This window comes from Epinephelus moara, chromosome 19, assembly GCF_006386435.1.
Source record: "Epinephelus moara isolate mb chromosome 19, YSFRI_EMoa_1.0, whole genome shotgun sequence".
Lineage (NCBI taxonomy): Eukaryota > Metazoa > Chordata > Actinopteri > Perciformes > Serranidae > Epinephelus > Epinephelus moara.
The window spans coordinates 11953322-11979879 of record NC_065524.1 but is presented as its reverse complement, the minus strand read 5'-3'; the positions used below and the strand labels follow the sequence as shown (position 1 = coordinate 11979879).

The 26558-nt window shown below is 39.4% G+C and overlaps 2 protein-coding genes across 3 annotated transcripts in view; one reads left to right on the top strand and one right to left on the bottom strand.

The window, feature by feature from the left end:
* Positions 1-25: 25 nt before the first annotated feature.
* Positions 26-18717, bottom strand: LOC126407069 (kynurenine 3-monooxygenase). Its single transcript, XM_050071739.1, has 15 exons — positions 18559-18717; positions 18146-18215; positions 17765-17862; positions 17021-17110; positions 16081-16129; positions 13792-13879; positions 8138-8303; positions 7964-8035; positions 5728-5849; positions 5032-5179; positions 4895-4952; positions 4715-4797; positions 2852-2953; positions 2705-2764; positions 26-580 (listed from the first exon to the last, which is right to left on the bottom strand). Exons 1-15 carry the CDS (start codon positions 18616-18618, stop codon positions 434-436), a joined length of 1413 nt encoding a protein of 470 aa, XP_049927696.1. The 5' UTR covers positions 18619-18717; the 3' UTR covers positions 26-433.
* A 2206-nt stretch (positions 18718-20923) lies between these two features.
* ide (insulin-degrading enzyme) overlaps positions 20924-26558 on the top strand; it is a 31134-nt gene continuing 25499 nt past the window's right edge. For both annotated transcript variants that reach the window (XM_050071738.1, XM_050071737.1), the window contains exons 1-5: positions 20924-21079; positions 22000-22184; positions 22941-23148; positions 25129-25298; positions 26400-26522. In XM_050071738.1, the coding sequence (XP_049927695.1) occupies positions 20994-21079; positions 22000-22184; positions 22941-23148; positions 25129-25298; positions 26400-26522 (772 nt within the window). In that variant the 5' untranslated portion in view covers positions 20924-20993. The remainder of the gene's footprint in view (positions 21080-21999; positions 22185-22940; positions 23149-25128; positions 25299-26399; positions 26523-26558) is intronic.

Sequence of the window (26558 nt, the reverse complement as noted above, 5' to 3'; positions counted from 1 at the left end):
GTCATCGTGCATAAACTAGATGATGTTGAGAGGAACAGAGCCAAAGACATTTATTTGCAATTCATGTATAAGCATCTTATACACTCATACAGCACGTTCCCTGAGCCACTGCCTGAGTTTAATACTCACTGTTTGTCGTCTTCACATTGAAAGTTGCGCAAGTGATGATAACGACATGAAAATAATTAAATCTGTTGGGCTCCCTCGGTCAAACCATTACCAGTTAAACACTGGTGGGACATTATAAAGTTGTTTTTATCAATCATTATGAGTTGTATAAGTTAAGACAATCATTATTACACTACAGTAATTTTCCTGGCAGAGCCTTCGTCATGTTCATTAGCTGATGCAGTGAAACTAATTAAAATTGGATCTCAGTTCTTGTGTTTTATGCTGCGGTCTTTGCACTTGTCTGTCAGATCAGAGCCGGTGCTCAGGGGGTCCAGCGAGCCACAAGCCTGTGCCACATTTTCTCGGCAGGCATGATGAGCTTGTTGATGTGAGAAGGATCTTTAATGAGCAGGTAGGAGCCTCCCAAAACAGCTCCTGTAGCACTGAACAGCAGGCCACGGTTTATCACCTGTGAAAAACACATTAAAAGAACCAATCTCAATTAGCTTGAATTAGGTTTTGTAGGTTTATCCACACAAACTTTTTAATTACTCACACCTTCACATAAGGCTTTGTAAATTAATTTTATTTTTAAGAGTATCAGTCTCTCAAAAGCATCAAGCTCATCACAACTAAAGAAAAAGCTGCCATGATTTCCTTCAGGTCTTTGGTTTATCATATAGGTGCCATAGTTTTCCGCTAATGTAGAAATGAACAGACATGTTTCTGTAAATTCACAGGAGGGTTCCTTACAGGACAAATTGTAATTTGGTAAATTTGGTAATTATAGATAAATGGGAGCAGTGTTACACATGTACACTTCTAGTAAATAAATCTTAATTATCTCAATCTTTTATTCAGCTGAACACGTAAAAATTCAAATGACAATCATGAAACTTATACAATTCAACATATGTAGGCTCAGGTTGTCTGTCAACACTATGGAAAGGATCCTTAAAGAGATAAGAGATAGACCTATTTGTTAAAGACTAATATCTTGTTTGTTTGACTAGAAACAGCCCCGAAATCACCATTGCTAAACCCACCAGACTCCTTTTTAAAAATAGTAATTTTAGTGTATAAAACCAGAATGTTGTCACATGTAACTGGGTGAATTAAGGGTTTATTTCAACCAAACCAGAGTTGGTGGATGTAGGAAGAGTGGAAAGACAAACCAAGACGGCTTTTATTTTGTTTCGGTCGACTTTGAATGAAGTGAGTTTTACGATGACAACATTACTGTTTAATTAAATGGGGTTTTCGGGGCTGTTTCTTAATAAACAAAAAGCATCTTGCTCTTTAACAAAAAGTTCTGTCCCTTTCACAATGTTGTCAGACACTTATAACAACAATCTGAGCCTGTCAGTGGCAAAAACAAGCAATATTAGTGAACGTAGATTGATGTGCACAAATGTCCTGAATGGTTACATCGCAGCCTGTTTTGCCACTGTTGGCTGAGCGTTCTTGCTCAATGCTGGACCAGTTTCAAAAATTGTTGTCATGGGAAAATAGGGTCCAGATTGAAAATACCAAAGTTAGCCTTTGCTAATATCATCATGCTAACATTCTCACAGTGACAATGCCAACACCACTACACTGATGTTTACCAGATTAAAAGTGATTAAAATTAATTCTGAGGGGAGCATGAACGTCTGAACCACATTTAATGGCAATCTGTCCAACATTTGGTAAAATATTTCCCTCAAAACAACAAATGTCAACCTGGTGGTGCTAGAGGAAAAGTCAGGGGATTGCTACAGTCTCTACGAGCCATCATTTGGGAACCATGAACATCAGCACAGCAGTGCTAAGAGTGGCTGAAAGTCAGGCTTAAGAAGTTATAATTTATGTATGATTTTGGGCATTGTAGCATATTTAATAAAATCTGTCCTTATATTGTTTATAAATGTTTATAATGCCTTATACTTTGTCCTACAATAGATACAGCTGTATACTCTTCACCTATTTCAGTGACCATGCTGTTTCTTTACCGTATAACTACCTATCCTCCCAACACTGGGCTAAAACACAGACCATCATGTTCTCTCTGCAGCAGACCTTGATTCGCTCATGTCAGTATCTAATTATTTTGTAAACAGCTGTGTTCCGCAAGTCCACTGTATATGCTGCATCATACAGCAGTTGTTTCTCCCCCAACAGAGGTCATTTTGCCTTTTGCCCAGACATCCCGACGAGTATAAAACGGAGGAGGCTGTGAAATCCCCACTGTCCTTTGGACGATGGATCATTAGCCCAGAAGACATCAGCACAGGTCACATCAGAGAGTTCAACACAGTGCCAACATCTAGCTGAGTCATTACAGCCAAGCATGAGAAATCAGAAACAGTTCTTTGTGCAGCAGAGCAATGTGTTGGTGGTGGAATACATTTGTCTAAAAAGGAAAGTATTTACCCAGTGCGAGTCACATCCGCCTTTCATTCTTGGTGCTGATAAAACTGAGACTTCAAAAGAGTCCCATATTATAATACCAAAATGTTCAAAGGCATAAAATGTCCTCCAAAAAGTAAACTATATGCAGGAAAGATGAAATGAAAAAGACTAAAGAGAAGAAACATTTTTATCAGCATCTTACTTTGTTTTGCCAATGCCAGCGCTCCACGGCCTCATGATACCTTGTCCTAGTGAAAGTGACCTGTAGACAGTGAAGGGCAGTGATGATATAGATAATATGGTAACCTGACAATCTGAAAGTACTCATTTTGTTTATTAGGACACTTACCATTGTGTAAAGGGGAACAACTGTCTTTGGCATGAAGAAATGGAGGAAGTTATCAAGATGTTTTCTGAAAAGAAACCATTTGGAGTTGACGTGGGCTCGCATCTGCAAAAACACAAAAAGTGTTAGTGAGGTGAACCATCTGTTTTTCATATTGTAATGTCCATAAAAAAGCTGCACCAGAAACTCCAGACAGCCTCCTCCACTCTGCACTTACGGGGGATTAAGCTAAAACAAAGTGCTGCAATTTTAAAATTTGTTAGAATAACGACACTTCTGAGACCAATTGCTGTTTTATTGACTGCATGAATTTTAATAAACAGATGGTTAGGGAGCTATCCATCTGTCAGATGTGATGGGGAGGGTTAATATCTACAGATATTTGGAGTCAGCACACCCAGAACACAAGCTGAAGTTCTACTGAGTGTGAACGGTCTTTCCATACATCTTACAGTATATAAAAACAGTAGAGGCAACTAATACTAATACTAGTGTTAAATTAGCTGACTGGCAATGGCAGATGCTGTTACAAATTCAAAGGAAAGAATGTTGTGAATAAATTGCAATGTTAAAGATAGAGAGAGAGCCATTATTTGAGCATCCCTTGTGTTGGAATATAACTAAGTACATTTACTCTGGTACTGTGCTACTGTGCAGTTTTGAGGTACTTGCTCTTTACTTGCGTATTCCCATTTAATGCTAGTGTAAACTTCTACGTTACTAGATTTCTGAGGGAGCTACTGTACTTTTTACATCACTACATTGCATTGTTTTCACAGCAATAGTAAGTATTTACACTCACCAATGATGAACAGACACTTTTACCTACATTGTACCTGGCTAAATTACAATGGCCGGTCCAACTTGGCTTGCAACAAAACAGTATCCATCCATTTTCTAACCACTTATCCTCTTGAGGGTCGTGGGGGGGGCTATACCAGCTGACAATGGGCGAGAGGCAGGGTACACCCTGGACAGGTCGCCAGACTATCGCGGGGCTGACACATAGAGACAGACAACCATTCACACCTATGGTCAATTAAGAGTCACCAATTAACCTATCCTAACCTAACCTATCATTCATGGTCCTTTTTAATACTGTCACTTTCAATAGCTTACATTTAATACACTGCTCAGCTACTGCATCATACCTTCTGTTAGCAATGCTAGTGCTGTTGGCTAAAGTAATCAATTTTTGAGGACAACTTACAACTGCACTGTTGGCCGTATATATGTAGCCAACAGCACTAGCATTGCTAACAGAAGGTGTCACTGACTGCCATGCAACTAGTAGCTTACACTGCATAATAATGAATATAGCAAATGGTATGGTATGTGGACACTTTGTATGAGTACTTTAACAATTAATATTTAATAACTGAGAAAGCATAAAGTGAGTTTCAAGAGCTTATTTGCTGAAAAACAGCTGCTTGCTGTGGCCGTAAACAACACTGGTGCGTGTGGTGAGACTAAACCGAAAAAAACAAAGATAAAAGAAGACTGTAAGATTTGTAGACAAATTCTCTGTGGGTTCAACACTACAAGTGACACCTTTCACACATAGTCATTTGATTGACTGTTATTATAAAAATATCAATTTTAGCGACTTTAAGTGGAACATACACTGTGTAATCAACACTCATAATGATAAGTGAAAACAGAAAACTTGTCCATTGCCAGTTTAAGTAAGAGATCTTAATACACCCACAGGTGTCATGTTATATGTTGAGGTCGCCATCTCTGCAATAGCAGGATTAATCAATTTATAATAGATATGTTGAACCCACTTTAATAGTTCTAATGTTGTGTATAGATGTGTTTTAAGGTATGATGTTAAATTAGACATATTAAATAAATATGCATTACTTCAATGTAGTTGTACATGGCCAGATCTGCAATCGCATGGTCGTCTGGAACACGCACTCTGGTATACTCAGGCAGTACAGCACCTGAGTGGATACACAAAGGGAAATATCCACACTGTGTTATAAATGTTCAGTTCATTCTCTGTCTCCTTTAATCTCTGTTCATTTAAAAAGTACTTACTGAAATCCTCACTGAACTGATCCATTATTTCTTCAAAGACAATGCAGTCCTCAAAGCCCTATAGAGCATGAAAGGATGAATGAGTTTCCATTTAATTCTTCTCTGCCTTTAATTCTCCTCCATTAAGTGTTACTTACAGCGTTCATCCCCTGACCGTAGAAAGGCACCACTGCGTGGGCTGCATCGCCCATGAGGACACATTTGTCTCCAATGTGATATGGGGAGCACTTGATAGACACCATGGCCTGTCCAGGCAATCGGAAATAATCCCTCTTGAGATTATCACTGCGGTGCACAAACAGACATAAAACAATTCAAGCTTTTCGTTTTGACAGTCGCTTTTGTCTGAACAAGACATTAAGGTTCTTGCTTGCTACAAAAGCATTTGTCACATCTGAATAAAACAGCCATTCTCCGTCTGCCCTGGTAAAGTTACACAGCCAAACAGATGAACAGAAGCATGCATTTAGTTGTTTCTGCCTGTGCACTCTAAATAAAGTCAACCCAGAGAGTGAGTGAATGAAAGCCTCAGGTGTTTTCTACAGCTCATGCCTCTCCTATCTCTCTGTCACCAACATACGGTTCACCTCAAATTAAAGCCTCACTGCACAAACCCATGTAAATAAAAAGGCTGTAATTTCACACTTCACAGACTATGGCTGTGGATGTTGCTGGAGTCGTCAGGATAATGAGAAATTAAAGCATTTTTAAGGATGGCTTGGCAGGTTGGATGAAGAGATAAAGGCGGAGGGGGAGATGAGGGGGAGACAGAGATAACAGACAGTGAAGAGACAGAGAGAAGAGAGAGTGGTGGAGGTGAGAAAGTCACTCACACTCCAATTAGTGGTATGGCATCAGGGAAGTATTTCTGGAAAAACTCGATGACTTCATCTCCTGTGGTGATCTTCTCAAACTCTTCAAAGGGCATGAAGAGGGTGCAGGTAAATGTCTTGTCCTAAATTGAAAAACAAACACAGTGAACATGTGATGTTAGCTCTCAAAGGCACTGAGACACACTTCTTGTCAAATTAAATCAAGTCAAATGTATTGACATGAAAACAGATTTGCTGCTGGACAGCTTCTACTGCTAGCTCACCTAGCACCACTCAGCTAGCTAACATGACAGCTCAGCCAAGGATTAATGTTTACATCATGCACTTTAACAAGCAGAAGCCTCTCATCCATGAGTAGATGCACGCTTCCTTCTGTGCAGTGATATGGTTGGCAGATGTAGTTCAGTAGACAGAAAATAGTTCCTGCATAATTTATTTTATGCACTTTGGATTTTTAGATGAACTGTCCCTTTTAACCACCATTTCTCTTTCTCTATTTCTAAACATGTCAAAAACAGTAATGTGGAGGCAGAGGATTTGGAGTTGTTTAAAGTCACCTTTGATGGAGCTGTGCTTTTTAACTAAAGCAAAATAACGAGTCATGTAACACATTACTTTTTCTGCTAAGTTAGACTTACAAGACACCTGTCATGAACATGAAAAAAATCTTAATGAATGTTGTCATTAAGTGTCATTCATTCAATTATGCAATTTCTAATGTACAGTTGACATTATTTGAGATGTCTTTGTTATGACCACTTGACATTAACCAAGACAACATAATCTGTTGTAAACATGCCATAGCAGGCTTCAATTCAGCTTTATGTGTTAACATTACATGAAACTGTCATCTGTGGTTGGTTTTGACATTGGATCATCACATCATTATAATTGTTTCATGAATATTTTCCTTGACTTCAACTACAGTGGTACAATTTAGGCTAGTCATAAATATCTGATTAACTTTGAGGAAGAACAAGTAATCCTGTTTTTCTTCTTTTTTTTTTTTACAAAGTACAAAATGTACATGCTGAGAATATGTCTGAACCCTCTGTCTGAGGATGAACAAGTACACAAGTGCAAAATGTATTGTTGTGCAAATACAAAAAAAGAAAACCTATTTCTTGACTTTGCTGTTGCTTTGGTTTCAGTATTTTAAAGCATTTGACAGTATAATAAAATATAATGGGATCTTAATGAAAAGTCAATATTGTACCACTGTAGTTAAGGTCAAGGCAATTATACATGAAACAATTATAATAGTTTGGCCGTGACACGGGGCCAAATGTTTTGGGAATAATTCAGTAAGTGAGCCTTGTATTTAGAATAATTTATCACATTTCCTAAGGTCAGGAATGAACTGCTGCACTTACAACTTAAATTGTTGCATCCTGTGGTATCCTCTGCACACAGGACATTTCACATGTATTTTATTATGAGTTGTACATCAATGCAGACTGCCATTACTGCCAGAGAAACACTTAATGCTGAGCTCATTACGAATCTTCCACCCTCACTGCAAATGTAATAGCCAAACTCCGCCCAGGGCAAGTGATGGATGAAAGTGCATGGGGGTTGTGGACGTGCCATTACATGCCCATCTGAGCAGGTGCTATCTATCAACATTGCAAAGTCCTCCCTGAGGACCTTTTAGCACTGTCTCTGTTACCATGGTATCCACAGCGGTAAGGATGTGTTAGCTTTTTTTTTCTTTGTCAGCCTTGATGTGTTGCTGGGAACTAGGGCAGTTAGTGACAGTGTGAATGCTCCAAAGTCAGCTGCTTTAACCTGGGCTCCGTGAAGAGAGCAAAACTGTGCTGCGCTGAGTCAGCCATGCAGAAAAAATCATTATGGGATTAAGAAGGACAGGAGAGGAGAGACAGAGAGAGGCCTGACAAAAACAAACAGAGAGAAGGAGGCCACGACTGCTCTGTGAAAAGTAGGCAGACACAGCAATCAACTTGCGGTAAGAGATTTCTGATGAGGAAGCCTCTACTGGCTATGACGCTCTGTAAATTAGGCCAATTAACTACGAGGGCATCCCAGAGGTCAATCATGCACGAAAATTTTCTGAAGTGATTATGCTTTTGTCATCCTGTAACAGCTAGTTGTTGCTAAACAATCTGAGGTAATACCCTTCACAAATAAACAGCTCACATTGCTCAGTTTACAACTGCATTTGAAAATCAGTGCAGCTTTAACACACAGGAGAGAAGACAATAATATTCACACTCACCAAGTTGGGCAGGGCGATCATCATGAATGTGTTTCGTGGCCAGATGTGCAGATAATTAGGCTTCATGGCGAACTGGGGAAGGTGATGAAAGTAGGACAAACGAAATAAAATACACAAGAAGAAGTCTACAACAACAAATGAGAGTCTGGCTGCGAGTCTGTACCGAGGACTAACCTCTCCGTTGATGGGTGGCATGGTGAGCTCCATGTAGCCATGGGGGATGTAAGTCTGGCTGTAGCTGAAGCGGCTGCGACGAAGGAATTGTTTGCGGACGGCAGAGAAAGCTCCATCACAGCCTACAATCAGGTCTGCCTTGAGCTGGTCGTTGGACCCATCTGACCTGAGAAACACCAATAACATGACAAATTCATTTAAGCGCACGGTATACTGACATCCATAAGTAAGTTAAATAACTTTTCTTGATTACTACCCCTTTCACACTTAGCCTGAGGGTCCTTAACATTTCAAAGAAATACCAGTTAGCAGTCTACATGTTAAATACTGACACCTTCATTGGGCTTCCTAGAAACAATGTCCCAATGCCTACACACCTGTCACTTAGGCTGATGTTCCTTTGTGGATAATTAGCCTGAGAAAATATAGTAAGGGTGAGGTCCTCAGGCTATGTGCTCCAGGTTTGATTCAGACTCAGAGAGCTGTATACTGCAGCTTTTCTTTCTCATATTGGCCTTTTCATCATGCACACTTTAGGAATATATTCCTTCTCTGTAGGAGTTCCCTTTTTGGCTTTCCCATTGGTAGAAAATTAGGCCACTGAATTTTAAAATTCACATATGTTACAACTTTTCATGCAGGTATTTAAAGCTTTCATTTTGGCGCCATTGGGCAAAATTGCACAATAAATTTTGAGCATATTGTAATTCAATTGGTCTGAGAGACAACTAGATTTCTGCACCTCTGTTTCGCTCAGTTTTCAGACTTCAGAAAATCTAGCCCATGACAGGCGACTTTGGCCAACCACAGGCTATTTTCAGAGACACCGACATTATGTCAATCGCTGCTTGTGAACTGCACTCAAACTGTCAAACTAGGCTGCACTTATCAAATACAAATCTAGATTCTGATACTGCATGCCTATTTATTGCCTAAAATGTTCTCAGAAACATATTTTAGTGTACAATTTAGCTGTAAATGAGATTGTGCATATTTGCTAAAAAGTTACCTACTGTAGGTTTACAGTTATACACATTGAGCTCTAAATGGCACATGCCCCTCTTCTCACCAAAACTACAACCTTTCACAGACACTTTACATTCAAACAACTGTTATGACAGTAACTGTATAGCACACCAATTTTGTTTCATAATAAAAGAAAGACATGGACAGCACTTCAATTTGACTTTTTAGTACTGTCACAGATGCCCTTATCAAGAGGGCCATCTTACCCTTGGGCGAAATGTCAGTGTGGCAACATAAAAAGTTAAATTGGAGTGCTGTCCTAGTCTTTCTTTTTTATTGGTATTATTATTACCTATATTAAGGATCCAGCACCCAGTCGTCAAGGTCTAGTCCTGAGTTGAGCACATTGTGTCTTATTTTTTTCTGATTCAAAATGCATTTGAAACCTTTTATAGTGATTAAGTCAAACTGATCACAATAAGCGGATGATTATTGTAACAGATTTTTTTCTTTATTCTCATGACGATTACCATGTAATTGATATTTTTATTATTTTTTTACAAATCAATTTACTTCATTCGAATGACTGTGTAAAATAGAGCCCGACTGTTTCATTATGTGAGCTTAACACGATCCACTTGATGAGGAGGCTTCAGTCAGATTTGCTTTCCCTATTTACATCAAGCCCCCAGGAATGGCGCAGGGCCTTGAAGCCAATTTGAAATAGTGGCCACACAGTGAATTAAAACTTCCAGGTCTGTCCTGTGATGCCATTGGGCCCATTAAGACTTTTTCCCACAGGCTTACATTAGGCGACATCCGTAAATCAATGGATACATTTTTTTTTTTTAACGTCACAGCCCCCATGAAATGACTCGTTTCACTTTTGGGATGTGATCCATTCAGTTGGATAACATTTCAAAAGTCTAGAACAACCACACGGTTAATCATTTTATCCTCATTCAAGTTAGCGGAGCGCCAAACTTGCAGTTAGCAGCTCGGCTGGCGAAAGCCTCTGAAGCACCTCCTCTATGGGCCAAGTAATGCAGAAAGATGGGGGCAATTTTACATCTAGGAAATTGAACATTTTGGCTTCATGTGCCACTGAGCAACTTTCATAGGAATTAGCGGAGCCCTGGCCCCAATGCTCTGTCCATTTCTCTTAATACATCCATGGTGCACATTTGTCTTTTGTCTCCATCACTGGCAGCTATGACTGTTCCTTGTTGTTTGAGTAAAGACCAGACAACGTAGTCTGAAGTTGCTCAGCTTCATCTTGTTGGCTCGTTTTTGGCTTTTTGTTACAAGCTTCAAGAAGACTACGTTTTTCATTGAGAGTAAATGACTTGCTTTTTTCTGTCGTGATTTCAATGTGCATGCAGCACCAGCCTCAGGAGGCAAGCTGAAGGCAGATAGGTTACCACAGGTGAGGCAAAGTATCATGGGAGTAAACTGCAATAAAATTTTCTCCCACACGTGTAAAAAGACCCAATAAGAACATTGTTAGCCGACTACTTGCTTACTTTAAGTGAATTGTTAAAACAACAATTGTAATGGATTGATCCTGTCGCAAGCTTTTGTTCGATGAGAGCAGTTTCCCCTGTAACTTCACTCAAAGCCATGTTGACAACAGATGGTGACATCTCATGGTCACTGTAAACACATAGTTAACTGTTTGGTACGTTTGCTCACTGACTTTTAAAAGCTGCTACAAACAGCAGGAGTCAGTATTCCCCACATCCCTGGACACAATCTGCTGTGCCACATGGGAAGGCTTTCTGTCACAGTTCCTGAAGTTACATGGGAGTTAAATGTTGGCTCTGAGATCTGAGTCTCCTCACAGGACAGCACACATTAATGAGTGAAAAATGTTGGTGGTAAGCTTGATGTTAAGTGCATGTGAATATATTTTTGGCACTCTATCATCCCATGTAATGATCCATGCAGGGCACATAATTGCCAAGTGCAATTAATTTAATTATTCTTGACCCCATAGACATTTTTGCATATATTCATCCATTTCAAGTCACTTCTTTTATGAGGCTGTGCATCACCATGCAAAAATCCAGGGCTATGGGTTACGGGTCTAGCAGGTCAATGCATGATTAGACTTAATTACAATCTGTAAAATAATTATTGAGTTATTTTCTGACTAAAGTGGTGGACCCACTGAACCACATTACCATCCATAGAGCCACACTGCGAGCGTGGCTAATAGCAGGGAACTAAAACAATAATTTGGAAGTCTGTGCGTACATCTCATTATTGCCCCAGCAGTCTCACTACACTTGTGTTTGCATGATCCGCATTCCACCTCTGAACAGCAGACACCACAAAGACAGGATAGTTTAAGCAATATGTACTGTGCACTGATTACAGACTGGAGCTTCAATGTCAGTTTGACAACTTTGGCAAACAGGCTTATTATTAGTTCAATGACCTGCTCTTTTTTCAAATAGAAATTGTTGTGTGAAAATACTAGATGTGCGCAGCAGCCAATAAATGTGTTAATTGACCTAATGCATTGTAAACCTGACAATATGTAGCTTACTAATTACAGTGTTGTAAGGCTCAGTGACATTGGAGGTTGATTTTATATTGTGTCTGCCCACCACAGTGCTACAGCTCTCTGTATTCTGAGACCTAATTAATATGTTACTAGATTTACAGTGATAAGATTATTGTGTGATCATACCCCAGATGATAGGAAGAAACCAGGTCATGTACATCTTTTTCATGCTGATGGCTATCACTGAATACTTCCTGACTGGTATGGGAGGAAACTGGCTATCACAGTGGCATCAGACTCTCCGTGTACATTTAATTATACAAGCTGGGGAGAGCAAATATGAGCTGTCACAGTTCAACTACGGGGTGGAGGGAAGGATGCTCCTGGGTGTGTTGAGTGCATGACCGGGTGACTTTTGGATTCAAGGCACACTCCCAGCCTTTACGTAGAATTTGATTTAATTAAAGTGCATCAAAGTGTTTGCTCACTGTGGCAATAATTGCGCAGTGACTCACTCTAATCCACATTTTCAACTGGGTACACGTTGGACCACCAGGCATACAAATAAAATAAATAAAAAGAAATGACAACATACACATCAAATGGATTTTAACACATTTTAGATAAGGCTGAAATTCAATTTAAAAACTCCAATTAAACAGTCTGTGCTCCTGCATACTGTGTTAATAATTTACTGCATGGGTACGTTAATTCCCACGACTAAAAAGACCTGGAGATGTTTCAGTGTTAATTGGGCTGTAAATTGTGTGTCACATTTAGCTCAAGGACATCCGATTACAAAGCCACTAAAAAGTCACGCACAGAGGCTTCAAAGGCAACATGCTCGTCACCATCCCAGACCTCTGGCAGTTAACATGTACAAGGCCACGAGTGTTGACACAGAGGGAATGTGATCAATAAAGCCTGAGTTAAAACAAAGCATCCAAATGAGCAGATCCTCCTCCTAGATTACCCAATTTACATTGTGCGCGCGTGTGTGTGTGTGTGTGTGTGTGTGTGTGTGTGTGTGTGTGTGTGTGTGTGTGTGTGAAGTCTTACTTTTACTTTTACTACTTTCAGGGACACAAACTAAAGACCAATTAATCAGGAATGGCTGGTGCAACTAGGGACAAATACCATTTCCCCAAAAAGATGATTTTTGGGGAAATGGTGAAGGTTGGAGTTTGCTTTAAGTTTAGGGTAAAGGTTAGGATTGGGCAAGTTGTGGTAATGGTTACACTAAGTCTTCAGGAAATGAATCTAAGGATGCATTCACACTGGCGCTATTTGGTCTGCTTTAAACGAACCCTGGTCCGCTTCCACGGATAGTTCAGTTCATCTGAAGTGGTGTGAACGCTCGTTCGAACTCTGGTGCGGACCAAATGAGAGAACCCTGGTCCACTTGAAAACCGGGGGTCTCGGTTCACTTGCAAGTGAACCCTGGTGCGGTTCGCTTACAGTGGCAAATGCAAACGAACTATCCAGCAAACCAAAGAGAGAAAGTGAACCAAAGAGAGGAAGTGAACCAAAGAGAGGAAGTGACAGACATATATGTGATCTGTGATCTGGTACCTTGCAGTACCTCGCTCGGCGTCTGTTTAAGCACAGCAGCACGTCGTCGTCATCTTTTTTGGTACTGCTGCATTCATCTCATGTATCGAGCAACATGCTGGATAGCTCACTGCCTCACCTGCTGTTCATACTGGGCAGCTTCTTGTGAAAAACCAATTAGGTTTGAACACCAAAGTAAAAACAGAAACCCCACGACTGCAAACATTTGGTGTTGCTCCATTGTTTTTGTGGTGACCAAGCCGGATGAAGGGGATGGATTTCTGTTTTCGGTCCTGGCCGATTGACAGTTTTCTTCTTCCTCGTGCTTTTTTTCTTCCTGGTCAGTGGTCGTTTCTTGCAATACCGCCCCCAAACAAGCAGCTGTTGTAACTGCGTGACGTTGTCCAGGCGGTTTGGTCCGCTTTAAAAAGTGCAGTGTCAAAGTGAACCAAACTAAATGAAGGTGTGAAATTTTTCGCCATTCCCCGCCCAATCAGACCGAGTCCCCTGGACTATCCTGGTGTGAATGCGCCCTTAGTCTATGTAAGGTCCCCAAAAGTGACATAAGTAAACGTGTGTGTGTGTGTGTGTGTGTGTGTGTGTGTGCATAAGATCGATAACTATTTACCTGGCAAAGGTCATTAGGCCTGTTTCAGCACTCCAATCCCGCAGTTTGTGATCAAAGTTCAACTTAGTGTTTGGATATGCCTCTGCCGCTGTGGAAGTAAATGTTACAAAAAGAGCTTATATCACAGACGGAAGAATGACATAACACCAGCAGTTTAATGTGACAGGTGATGTCTTGTTAAAATGGACATCAAGCCTGCAAACATTTCTAAATGCAGTAAGGACACAGACGGTCAGCAAACAGTTAAATCAATCCCTCGCTGAAGGGGAACGACCTCATGCTGATTAGCATGAATCTCATGATCAATATAACACAGCAGTCAATGCATCTGGTTTTGCGAAAAACCGATGTTTAGGTTGTCAGACTTTCCAAGATCTCTTCATCTCAATGTTCACTCCGGGAGTCTGGATCGGCTCTGATAAGAGCGACAAATTTACAATCAGCTCCTTTTTTCAGCACACACAGGCAATCTTATTAGAGACAGACCCCTGCTGTCACACATTATCTCCAAGCATTCACTGAGGCACTTCATTAAATATTAGGCAAAATCCTTTTAGCCTGATATTCCCAGATATCCCCTGAGGTACTTACACAGTTTAAAGAAGCTAATGCACAGGGAGCATCTGCAGTGAATACAGCTCAGCTCACCAGCAAACAACCTAATTTAGGACAATTGATGGGAGGAAAGAGTTTGTCTTTTGACTTGGAGCGCTGTGCACAGCTAATGAATTAAGAATGCGCTGGGGGTAAGGACTTAAAACTTATTTCATAGAATTCAAAAACACTGTGGGCTATTATATGCTGTCTATAAAAGTGGATCGGTTATCCTTTAATGTGATATTATGCAGCCTAACTTTTGAAAGAAGAAATATCACATTCTTCCTCTGACAAATAAAAAGTTGAATTACAATATGCAATAAAAGGCACACATGCTCAGTACAGTACACTGGGGGGTTTGGCTGCAACATCCTTCTTAGTCTATTGCTATGTATTGCTTGGATTTAGTTCAAATTTGCACAAACAGTGCTGTGGAATCCTTCCTACACCTCAAGGCAATATGAATATCAAAATATGTATTTATTATAAAACTAGAGCCTCGAGGCTTTTAAACACAAAGTTGTCTTTAACAGAAATTTCACACAGACATCTTTGTAAATGAAGTTACTTTTACTGTTACTTTTACCAATATATGATGGCATGTTGGCACAGTTCAGACCATCCCATTGATTGAGAAACTGCACAATCACAATAAAGGTGCATGTGCGAAAAAGCAAACTGTGTAAAGTAAGGAGAAACAGGCATTTCTTTATGTTAATTTCAAGATGTATCTCCCCTTAAGATCTTTAGACAAGACACTCCCAAGATCTAGATACTGTTAACACTTTTAAAGATTTTATAGCGATTTTTGAAATTCTTCTAGCTCTTAAACTTGTTCTAATTTTAATTCTCTTTATTTGTTCTCTATGTACTTACCTACAGTTTATAAGACACAAATACCACTCCAACTTCTATAACGTTAGTTTTCGTACTGTGAAAAGTGGACCCCCCGCAATTACTTATGCCCCTGGACTTATGTCATGGACACTACTATCATGCTCCACTGTGGGAAGATTTTATGGTACAATGTAGTGCAGAAAGTTTACACCCAGTATTTGGACCCTTGGATAAAATGTTAGACAGTAAATTTAGGGCAAAGCAATTTTGCCCTGATTTTATACCCTGAACTAAAGTGAGAAAAATCTTCTCAAAAATGTCACATTGGCTCCTTCCCAGTGCATCATGGTTAATTTAACTGATTTTTGAAGATGATTTTGATGAAGATTGAGAGAATATATTTATTAAAGGGCTGTTAGAGGGCAGAAACATTACAAGATGCATTGAATTTCTCTGTCTTTGTAAATGCTTCATCTTGTACTGCTGCTGCCTTTATGTAAATCTGCTGGCATTCAGCTCAGACTAGTGCTGTATTGAAAGTTACACAAATGTTACTTGGTCCGATCTTGTAAAACTGCTGTTGTAACTTTCATGTAAAAGTGAGGCGGGTGCTTATTCACTTGAGACCGACATGTTAAATAGCCCTCAGGTTAACATAATGGAGTGCATGTCTGAACAGGGCTAAAACTCTTTAGGAGTCAAATTTTGCAGTATGCTTCATTTAAATGTGAAAAAGTCTTGTTAATTTGTTTATAATTTGAGGTTTTCAGCAGACATCCCGTGACACTGTGTTCAGCACCAATGCTCCGACGCTACTTTGGCTGAGTAGTAGACAGACACTGTGAATGTCCTTACCTGTTAGCAGCTCTTTGTTCAGATTGGCTCGGTCTACTGACAGGATAAACTGAAAGGGAAATAATGTGTATTTAGTGAAATTCTACCAGGATGACTTCATAAACAGAAGTGAGAAACTGTTTATTAAAAATGGGAACAGGAAGCCGTTGGGGTTTATACTCTCCCAGCATTCATGACTCTACATGCTTTTGCTGTCTTTGTTGTATATTTCTGTTTTATTTACCATGTAAATCCCCGTGAGATTAAGAATCTCAGCCAAACTGCCAGCAGTGTAATTAAAAACTGCTATTTTCAGACTGACGAACCATGCTCTGCTGCTTTGTGACAAAATTTTAATCCGACTGCACATGTTGTCACTTGTACTGTTCATCAATTGGTGCACCCTTGAGTCCCTGCAGCAAACAAACCTCATGTGTGCAGGCATGTGTGTGTGTGCCTCTGAAGACACCTCTGTTGGTGCATGTGAGGTCTCGCAAGCTGCAAATTAAGATTTAATCCACAGTCTGACTCAGTATGGGCTACATGACGCAATATGTTTACCAACAACCAAACACTTGCAAATTAAACATAGTCAGGTATTCTTTTCAGCAATATACAGGATATGATTAAGATACTATCTATGTACCAAGCATCTTAATGAAGTTCTTTGACAGTATGTCAAAGCAACAAGATGTAGTAATAATGCATAACCATGCAAATGACACTCGGATCTATTTAGATGTGTTATCAGTGCTAACGAGCAACCCTGTTTGAATGTTGCAGGATCACCTCTGAGCTTATAATTAGTCTAGTTCTCACGTCAAAGATGTATAAAAAATGTATAGTTCTGTTGTGAATGACAGTAGTCCTGCAATTAGCAAGGGGATGATAGTCAGTTTATTTATTTCCTGGGTCCCTCTGTGTTTAGCATGATAACATATATGTTAAATGGCTATCTTACCTGGCCTTTCTTGCCATAAGGGATCGGAGACTGTTTCCCATTCAGGGAATGGATCATTCTTGCATGCATGGGGATCCCCTGGGAGACAATCTGAGGAAAATCATGAATACAGAGCTCAAATAAATTAAAAAAAAGACATATATTAACATTTAGGATAAAATATTGTGTATTTTGTTATACTTTGCATGGGCAAAATCCATGTTTTCAGTCTTTGTACGTGGTCTAAGTGCAAACAGAGTATTGTGTAATGGACAGTCCAGCTGGTCCATGTGGTCACACAGTGTCTGCCCTTTGAAAATATATGTGAAAACCTTGTAAACCAGGCCTTGTTTTGTTGTGCTGAAAAGTCCCACAAGTGTAAAAAAGGGTTTGAAGCAAAGCTCTCAGGCGTGCATAACATGCTCAGTGCAGCAAATGTGGACCAACAAAAAGGATTGCTGCTGTCAGATGCCAGAATAAAACATCCTGAGTGGACCGTAAGCAAAGAGAGCAGAGTGGACAGATTTCTGGGGCCCGGGGTTTCCAGCAGCTTGCCTTCAGTCTATGATGTGTGGTTTAAGAAGAATTAAACGGTAACAAGGGCACAAATAATGGACGACCTATATGCTACCATTTTGTTCCTTCCCATACCCATCTTTTAGACAAATAAACAGGCTAGAGTCACCATGCCCCTGCAGACCTGAGAGAAACCTTATGTAATTTCCACTTTATTAGTTAAACAGTAAATTTATCTAATCAGCATACCTTCTCTTCCATTCCAACATGCTTCAATGCTTGCCGGCCCCTGTGAGACAAAGCCAAGTTGATGCTTCTTCCTTTTACGACTTTGGCTTTCCGGATATCTAACCAAAATCAAACACAATGCGTTAATCTTACCTTTGTGAAACTTTGGTCATCAGTCCACAAAGCAATGTTTTTTGCCTCTGTGTGTATGGCACATGGGAGAGGTTTGCCTTATTCTGGCAGAGGTCTGTTCATTTTAACCAAAACTATGATCTTTTTCCCAAACCTAACCCTGAAAACTCCCCTCACAGTGTGTGAACACTGTTGAGGATTACTGTAAATGTGAAGTGTAAATGTTATTTACCTACAAAAGTAGGATTTAAAAAGAGCTTTGAATACTACCTTCCCGGGTTTCAAAGAGTTCCACATCAAAGCCTCTTTTGGCAAAGAAGCAGGCATTCAGCGCCCCAACCTGATGGATGAAGGGGAATAAGGACAGCTCTTTGGAAATCTTGCCAAAATCACATACCCTTTACAATGTCATACTGTTTTTAATAAACAATATTAATACTATATTGGCTGCATTGCCATATCTAAACACTCTTTTGTAAACTTATATCCTGTATCCCACAGTTTTAAACACACATTTGACTCCCATACTAAAAATTAAAGGTCCTCTTCTTTCCAGCCAAAGAGACTTTCTAGAACTGCCCCCCTTTAAGAGAGGGGACAGTTGCCTTGATAAAGGATAATCCAGATATCAAAAGGCAAGAAGTACAAGCAATTAAGAATTAACTTTCATTTTCTTTTCTTACCAAACCACCTCCCACCACCACAACTTTTTTCTTGATTGATCTGCCGGTTGATTCCTCCATTGTGCTTCAGCTCCTCTGCTCGTCTGACCCTGTCACTGTCTACTCCAGAGTGATTTACACAAGTATTGGGTGAAGTTTTAAAAGAGGAGGAGCAGAGTGAGTCCCATGAATATCACTCTCGAAATCAGTTCCTTTTTCAAAGTAAACACGAACCATGGCCCGAAAAGGCCTTCCCCTAATACTCCCTCTACTGTTGTACTAATATATTAGGGTGGACTGAGATGAGATTACGCTCGATATCGCAGTAAACCGCACACCTGCAGTACAGTGCATTAAGCCTGCGTATGCATTGCAAAAGCATATATCAAAGAGTCAAAAGTCTCTAAAACATCCTGCTGTGTGTTGTAAAAAACTCTTAAAGTCACAAGCTGTTCCTTCTTATTATTTGTAATACGAAAGACAAGATCATTGCAGCAGTTGTTTTCCAGTGATCACGTGCATCTGTAACAAAATGAGATGATTAACTACCTCCTGATGAATCAAGTGTCAGTGTCAGCAGTAAATGTCGTTGAACAAGTAAAGGAATCTGTCGCCATCTAGTGTCGGTGTGATGACAGCAAGCTCAGCTGCTGCAGAACCACAGCTCATAACATGCAGGAAATTCAAAGGGCGCGTGTGCAGAACAAAATTCATTAATATCAGGTGTTATTATTAATGGGACAGTGAATAGGCTACATACAACACATGTTCATATAATACTAGAGTATGAAATAAATGAAAAAAAGTCTGAACTTGTTTATGCTTTATTTGACAAAAACATCAATAACAACCATCTCATGCATTATCATTATTATTATTATTATTATTATTATTAGTAGTAGTAGTAGTAGTAGTATATTTAGCCTAATTGTGACCATTCTCAAATGGCTCTTGGCTTAAGTGTCCAAGTTATTCTATTTAATTTCAATGTAGCCTATGTGGAACTTTCCAAATGCTAGTACAAAGAAGACAATTTTTTTGTCTATTGTGTTGTCTTCAAATCACAGAAAAATGTAGTCGTGTCACTCACTCAGTCTTTCTTCCCTTATCTTTATAGAATGTTCAGCATGCAGCAGCATTCATGCATGCCTGTATGTTTTGTGAAGCCTATGTAATCAGTGGTGGAGGAAGTATGCAGATCCTTCACTTAAGTAAATGTACTAAATGTAAAAGAAAATTGTTACTTAAGTAAAGGTAAATAGATCAGGAACATGTAGGCTACTTAAAGTATTACTGTAAGAGTAACCAATGCAGAAAAATCTAAAAAAAAAAAAAAAAAAAAAAACACACCAAAAAACTCAAAATATTTCAACGTAAATGAGAAAACGACATAAATGCTTATCAAAAAACAGTTGCCATTTAATGCTCGGTCAATCAGCTAATTGATAGATAATCAGTGGGCAGCTGTTCTATAAACTGTTGGGTAGTTTAATTTATAACAAAATATCAGATTTTATAAAATCTTCTTATGATTTTTATGCAAAAATCACAATTTGTAAAGTAACTAGTAACTAAAGCTTTTAGAAAATGTTTTGAAGTAAAAAGTACATTTCTCTCTGAAACGTAGTGTAGTACAAGTATTAAGTGGCATGAAAAGAATAAACTCAAGTAAAGTATAAGCACCTCAAATTCATACTTAAGTGCAGTAATTGAATAAATGTACTCAACCAGTATTATGAGGCAACAGATGGTAACTAGTTTCTCTGTGCAATCCACATCGATCACATTATTTAATATCCAGCCTCTCAAGCATATGTTTTAGGCTGCCAGATTCGGTACAGGCCACAGAATCTAAAAGCATCTCTTTCTTCATTACCTGTACCAGCAGCCTCACTGCTTTCTTGAATCAATTTACAGACAACAGGGCAGTTTAATCATGACACTACATGATGTTCTTTTGTATCTGTGTAACATAAACATTTGAGAGTATGACTAAAACACAAGAAATATATAAAATGATAAGTTAAAAAATAATAATGAAAGTTGTGATTGTTTTTGTAAAGGTCTTCAGTGTATATAAGTGAACAGTCCAGTCGTGCCCTACTGATTTGCATAGTAGTGATTTCTACCGACACCTGAAGCGAATGCGCAGGACAAGACCGATCTCATACGCTGAACGTAAACGGAAACCCAAACGCAGGCTATCTAATCAATATCAGAACCAATGACACAACATAATTTCAGAAGTATGCTAGATATTTTGCCGCGTGCTCATCACTTTAACTTTGAATGTTTAATCAATAAAAAATGTCTTTATCACGCGTATGATTTAGCAAATTAAGTGTAGAATTGATAAAATGCTTTGTTAAATTGCGCTCTGTTCTGTGACCGATTACTTAGGCCTATTCAAATATGGCGCTGTAAAAGCCAAGGTTTGTTTTTCATGGGTGCAAAGTATGTTTAAGTGCATTAACCGAACGGCCCAGTGTACGAGATATCTCCAGTCAGCAGGGAGCGGTTTTTGTCTTACCCGAGATTTTAGGTAAGTGTTGTCGGGCAAATGTCGTAACTTTTTGTCCGAAAATAACTGAGTTATTTTTACACCAAATCGTAGGCTAGCTAGCTGCCGAACTAAAGCCGGTTTGTTGACCTAAGTTAAGCTCCCTAGCTGTTAAGTTAGCTTAGTTGCTACTCGGGGTGGTAGCTAGGAACGGTTTATGTGCGGAGATTCTTTGTAACTGGTCAATTATTAAACATTTTACAACAGCGAGAAATTAAAGGTGAACAGAATTAACGTTGGACAAACGAACCCGCCTGCAAGTGGGTTTCTTGCTTACTTTTTTCTGGAGCTTAGGGTGCTAAGGTAGCAAGCTAACGTTAGCTTCTCTCTGTGAGGGGGATTAACGTTGTTTTATGTCTATTAGCCGGTAACGAAAGCTAATCTCAGCTGTAGTTTGGGCGACGCGGTTGTGTGTTTTTAGTTAACCAACCTAACAGTAAAATTTGGATTATAAATCAGTATTTCTTTTAAGGAATAACGTTACGTCTTTAGTAACTTTTTGTCTAGCTGACTGTACTTTGCCTGGCAAAAGCAGTGCCGTTTAGCCCAGTGGCAATTCAAAGTCTTTATCCAAGTTACAAACAGGGTTGTTGGTTATATTTAAGAGCTGGCCTGTTCATAATTACGCCGCGTGGGATAAATTATTAGATGATTGAATGCCATATTCCTACATCAATCATGAGTCCACCAACAGCAGCCACTCTCACAGTGGTGTTAGCTAGTACGTTTCATTGCTGTTGAGTCTTGAGTGTCTAATTAACCAAAGTTAATGGAGTCGTCCTCAGTACTGAAATCTCCCAAAGCCATCGTGTCGGGTTAAAGCAGCATATTAAGTTTTTAGGCCAGACTCCTTGTGTAAATGCCTAAATTTTGACTGTACATTTTGATTCCCTCCACTGCAGGCTGGTGTCATCCTTGCCACTCAGAATGACCGACCCAGCTGTGAACAGGGTGGTTAGTGACATAATTCGCTCACCCGAGGACAAACGGGTCTACAGGGGTTTGGAGTTTACCAATGGCTTGAAGGCCATGCTCATCAGTGACCCAACCACAGACAAATCCTCAGCTGCTTTGGATGTCCAAATAGGTAAATGTATTTTATTACAATTGCTTTGTCAGGTGGTCACATATTTTCATTTAGCTGACACATTTCCTCCTTACAGGGACCTTTATCACACAGTTTTGGAAAGCATGAGCATTGAATATCGACTTATTATTATTACTATTATTATATATTTTCTTTTATTTCTCTAATTGAGTAATCCTGCCACCATAAATAAACCTGTAAACACAACATTACTGTCTGCCTACCTGGTGTCTCATTTAAGGATAAGACAGCTGCTCAGAAAACAATTTTTGTAAATATTGTAACTTCCATCTATAACTCCTATCTGTCTAGGCAGTAGCAGGTTGCATTAACTGCAGGGAAGGAAGTGGTGATGAAATTATTAACAAGGTTTCTGTGAACGATGATCTTTCACCGCCCCATTGAGATAGTGAAAGTAAAACAAAATGTTACCATGCCACAATCACCTTTCGTTTTAAATGCCAGTTATTTGGCAGAGATGGTCTTAACTATTTGATCATACTATTATCATTATTATTATTACTATTATGAAGATATTGCGCCGTCTAATGATGTAATTCTCCATGTAAAGAAATTTAGCCGTTATTGTGATGTTACTCATTTAGGATTATTTCCACTCTTTGCTTTCTTTTCCAGTTTGGACAACCAATCTATCAGAAACTGAAAAGTCAAGGTGTTCTCTTTGAACTTTGACAAGCTGAGAGATCTACAGCTTGATTAACTAGTTTTCTGTGGCCATTCTTTTTAATGTTACAGGTTCATTATCAGACCCAGGGAACATCTCGGGCCTGGCGCACTTCTGTGAACACATGCTGTTCCTGGGAACAAAGAAGTACCCCAAGGAAAACGAGTACAGCCAGTTCCTCAGTGAGCACGCGGGCAGCTCCAATGCCTTCACCAGTGGGGAACATACCAACTATTACTTTGACGTGTCCCATGAGCACTTGGAAGGAGCACTAGATAGGTACTGTCCTCTTAATTTGATGGGACTCATTTTGACACGCACAAAAAGTAATTTGTCTCATTTATCTTATGTGCATCTTAGGTGTGTCCTGTATTATGTATTATGACCTGGTCTATGCAAATGTTAGTCATAATTGACAAACCTGACATTAACGATGTTATGGCCAGTCGAATTTAGATTCATTTGACTGGTCCCAAACCTTGTCTCCCGCATTTACATACATCAGTTAAAAGCCTTACATGTCGATATTCAGGCTTCCTATATTATATATTTATTTTGTATACTCATATTTGTCCAGTTAAGATGGATGTCATCTCTTTGTCTAAGTGCTTGTTTGTTTATCAGTGTACAGTGTTACTCTTGGGAGTCCAGGTGTTAACCCAAATGAGCTGCCAGGTTGTTGTCTGTCCGTCTTTGGTTACCCAACCCAGCTTCAGTGTGCTGTCTTTTGTAACCATCAGCATAGTTCCTACCCCCCTCAGGCTAGAAGCCTCAGGCACAGGGTGAGACTGATGTCCTCAGCCTTGCAGGGGTCTCCTCTCACGTGCCAGCTGTGGTGGTTTGCAGAGGACAGTCAGGCAGTGTCAGAACTTAATGTACTGGGGTTAGCTTACCTGCTTATAAATGAATGATAGTCTAGCAAGCACCTGTTTATGTGCGTAAGGCTAATTGTTCCCCTGCGCCAGTGAATTGTGAAGGCCATCTGGTCTGTAGTGGGAGGAAAGGACAGTGCAGAGTGTGTTGAAATATTGATGATGTTGCCACTTAGAAAATAGGAGAGCATTGTGTCTGAAAGGATCATATGTGTCATTAGCTGGCTTCATTATATTAACCATATCCTCACTATATTATCAGAATAACTTTATTTATATACTCTTTAGGCAGTTAACAAATTTGATAACTTGTAATGGAAAAGCAAGATTTTTTTCTTGACTCATCTTTTTGTAGTGGGCTAAAGAAAGTGTTTGAACATGCATTTTACTAAGGATACAAGCTGCAAGAACCACACACAGTAAACAGTTTGTTAACTGCAGTACCAGTGTTCATGGTGTGATTGTTTTGCAGTGTCTTTTTATTGATCCGAACAATCAGCTGCTTTAACAGAGGGGCATGTTTGTCAGATGACAGGATTTGGTACAAGATGGCATCTGCTGTGTAATCTTCAAATCTACAGCAAAATGCTGACCTGAGATGTTGCTTTAAAAACATTCAAATGTGTGTGTGCTTATCTTTAGTCATTTGCTTGGCAGTTGCTCTCACTTTGCACTCATGCAAATGGGATTTTCATCAACTCTTGCTTCATGTCCTTTTCTGTCTACAAATGGTCCTTCACATTTCACACCTTCAGTAAACTCAGAACAGGCTACTGCTGAAAAAGCACAATAGCCTTAAAGAAGTATTTCACTGTTGGAAAGATGGTCTTTTCATAAAACTAGGCCATCTATACAGTAGAAACTTGCAAATGTTTTTGACATTGGTGTTTCATGACCAGAGAATCCAGAGAAAAGGGCTGTGGCTGTGGCTTTTGCGCAAGAGGTATAAAGCCTACTGTTAAGAGAATGCACTGTGTTGCACTAGGTAAATAAACACTCCCACTGGTGAATGTCATAATGCACATTGGTTTTTGGTTGTCTGGAAACAATGTGGTGGCCGGCTGGTAACAAATGATCTTGTATTACAGTTAAATACTGAGCTTAAGTATGTTTCTGACAACATTTGAGGAGAGAAATAGGTGAAAAGTTTCACGTCATTAAGTTGGTTTTTGCTGGCAAATGAGCAGGAAGGTCTGGGCTGTGCCAAGATGGAGACAAGTTTAACATAGTTCATTAACACATACTACAGATACTTGCCAGAAAATCGGGAAAGTATCCCTTTAAATAAAGTAATTATTCATGTGAAAGTTGGCGGCTGCTATACTAATACTCATATGAAACTATACTGTTTAATGTTCCATTTACTGTCATTTTACAATTTCTGTAGGTTCGCTCAATTCTTCCTGTGCCCACTGTTTGATGAGAGCTGTAAGGACCGGGAGGTGAATGCTGTGGACTCTGAGCATGAGAAGAACCTGATGAATGATGCCTGGAGGTTGTTCCAGTTAGAAAAGGCCACTGGCAACCCTAACCACCCCTTCAGTAAATTTGGAACAGGTAGAAAATCTCCACAGTTTACACCAATGCTCACTTTAACTATACATGGTTCTATTATTCATTCTGACTTCTGCTCAATGCAGTCCACCCACATAATATGATTTGTAAGGTTATCAGGTCCATCACATCTGTCTGTCTCTCTCTGTATGCACACACAGAACACAACAAGTATGCGTTTTAGCACTTGATATATTTAAATCAGTGTTTAAAGCTAAGGACAAAACAAATACCCAGCTTTATTTGTGTTTGTTAAACCAAAGGACACGTGTCCTACAGCAATAAATAAAATGTGAACCCATCATTTTGCTCACATGCTACAGTTTAGATCTTTGACATTTCTAACACATTTTATGATCATAACATTTAGATTCACTCAACTGACATTTAGCTGTTGTGAGGCAAAGCATCTCGTAGCATGAAGGGAGTTTACTCTCCGGGCCAGTGAAGTCCCAGATCAGAGTGACATGTGCTTGGAGCAGCTCTGAGCTCAAAATAGCCACCTGATGGCAGTCTTGAATTATGTAATCTTTATTCCAGTTAAGAATAGAAGAGGATCAGACAGACCTGAGTGTCATGCCCTCTTCGTAGACCAACATAATCTTCTCAAGATTGTTGCTTTGTTTTTCTGTCTGTCTCAAAAAATTTGAAATATGGCTCATTAACCAATGGCAGGCAAGCAGCTTGTTCATGTACCTGGCAGGCTAATGTCACTGGGTCATCATATGTTGATCATCATATACTGTTCTCATAAGTTTTAATGTTTGATGCTTTCAGGTGTTGATGCAGCTCTCAAGGAGATCATGCTGATGTTTTTTGTGTCACTGCATTTTAAAAAGAGGAACAGACATTGTTCCACCCTGTGCAGTGATCATTATCTGTCCACTCACCACAATGCACTAATGCCAGTACGCTGCTCATATTTGTGCATCTGTTCATTCAAACAAAATCGATAATTGCAAATGGACCTGAGTTTTTTTTGTTTGTTTGTTTTTTTTGTTTTTAATAAAAGATTGATTATTGTAATTGTACTCTGTCTTGGAGAAGTTGTGGCATATTTTTGAAAAACAAATATTCACAACTCACGTATTATCTCTTTTAAAGGTAACAAATTGACCCTTGAAACTCGGCCATCTAAAGATGGGATCGACATCCGTCAGGAGCTCCTGAAATTTCACTCTACGTATTACTCCTCTAACCTGATGGGATTGTGCGTGTTAGGAAGAGGTAAGAGTTAAGCTCTCACAAATATCATGTTTGAAT

Coding starts and splice junctions, on each gene's coding strand:
- LOC126407069 (XM_050071739.1), bottom strand. CDS start 18,618: ATGGAGGAATCAACCGGCAGATCAATCAAGAAAAAAGTTGTGGTGGTG. Junction 8,036..8,137: donor TGCCACCCATCAACGGAGAG/GTTAGTCCTCGG, acceptor CACCTTCCCCAG/TTCGCCATGAAGCCTAATTA. Junction 4,798..4,894: donor TCAGTTCAGTGAGGATTTCA/GTAAGTACTTTT, acceptor GTATCCACTCAG/GTGCTGTACTGCCTGAGTAT.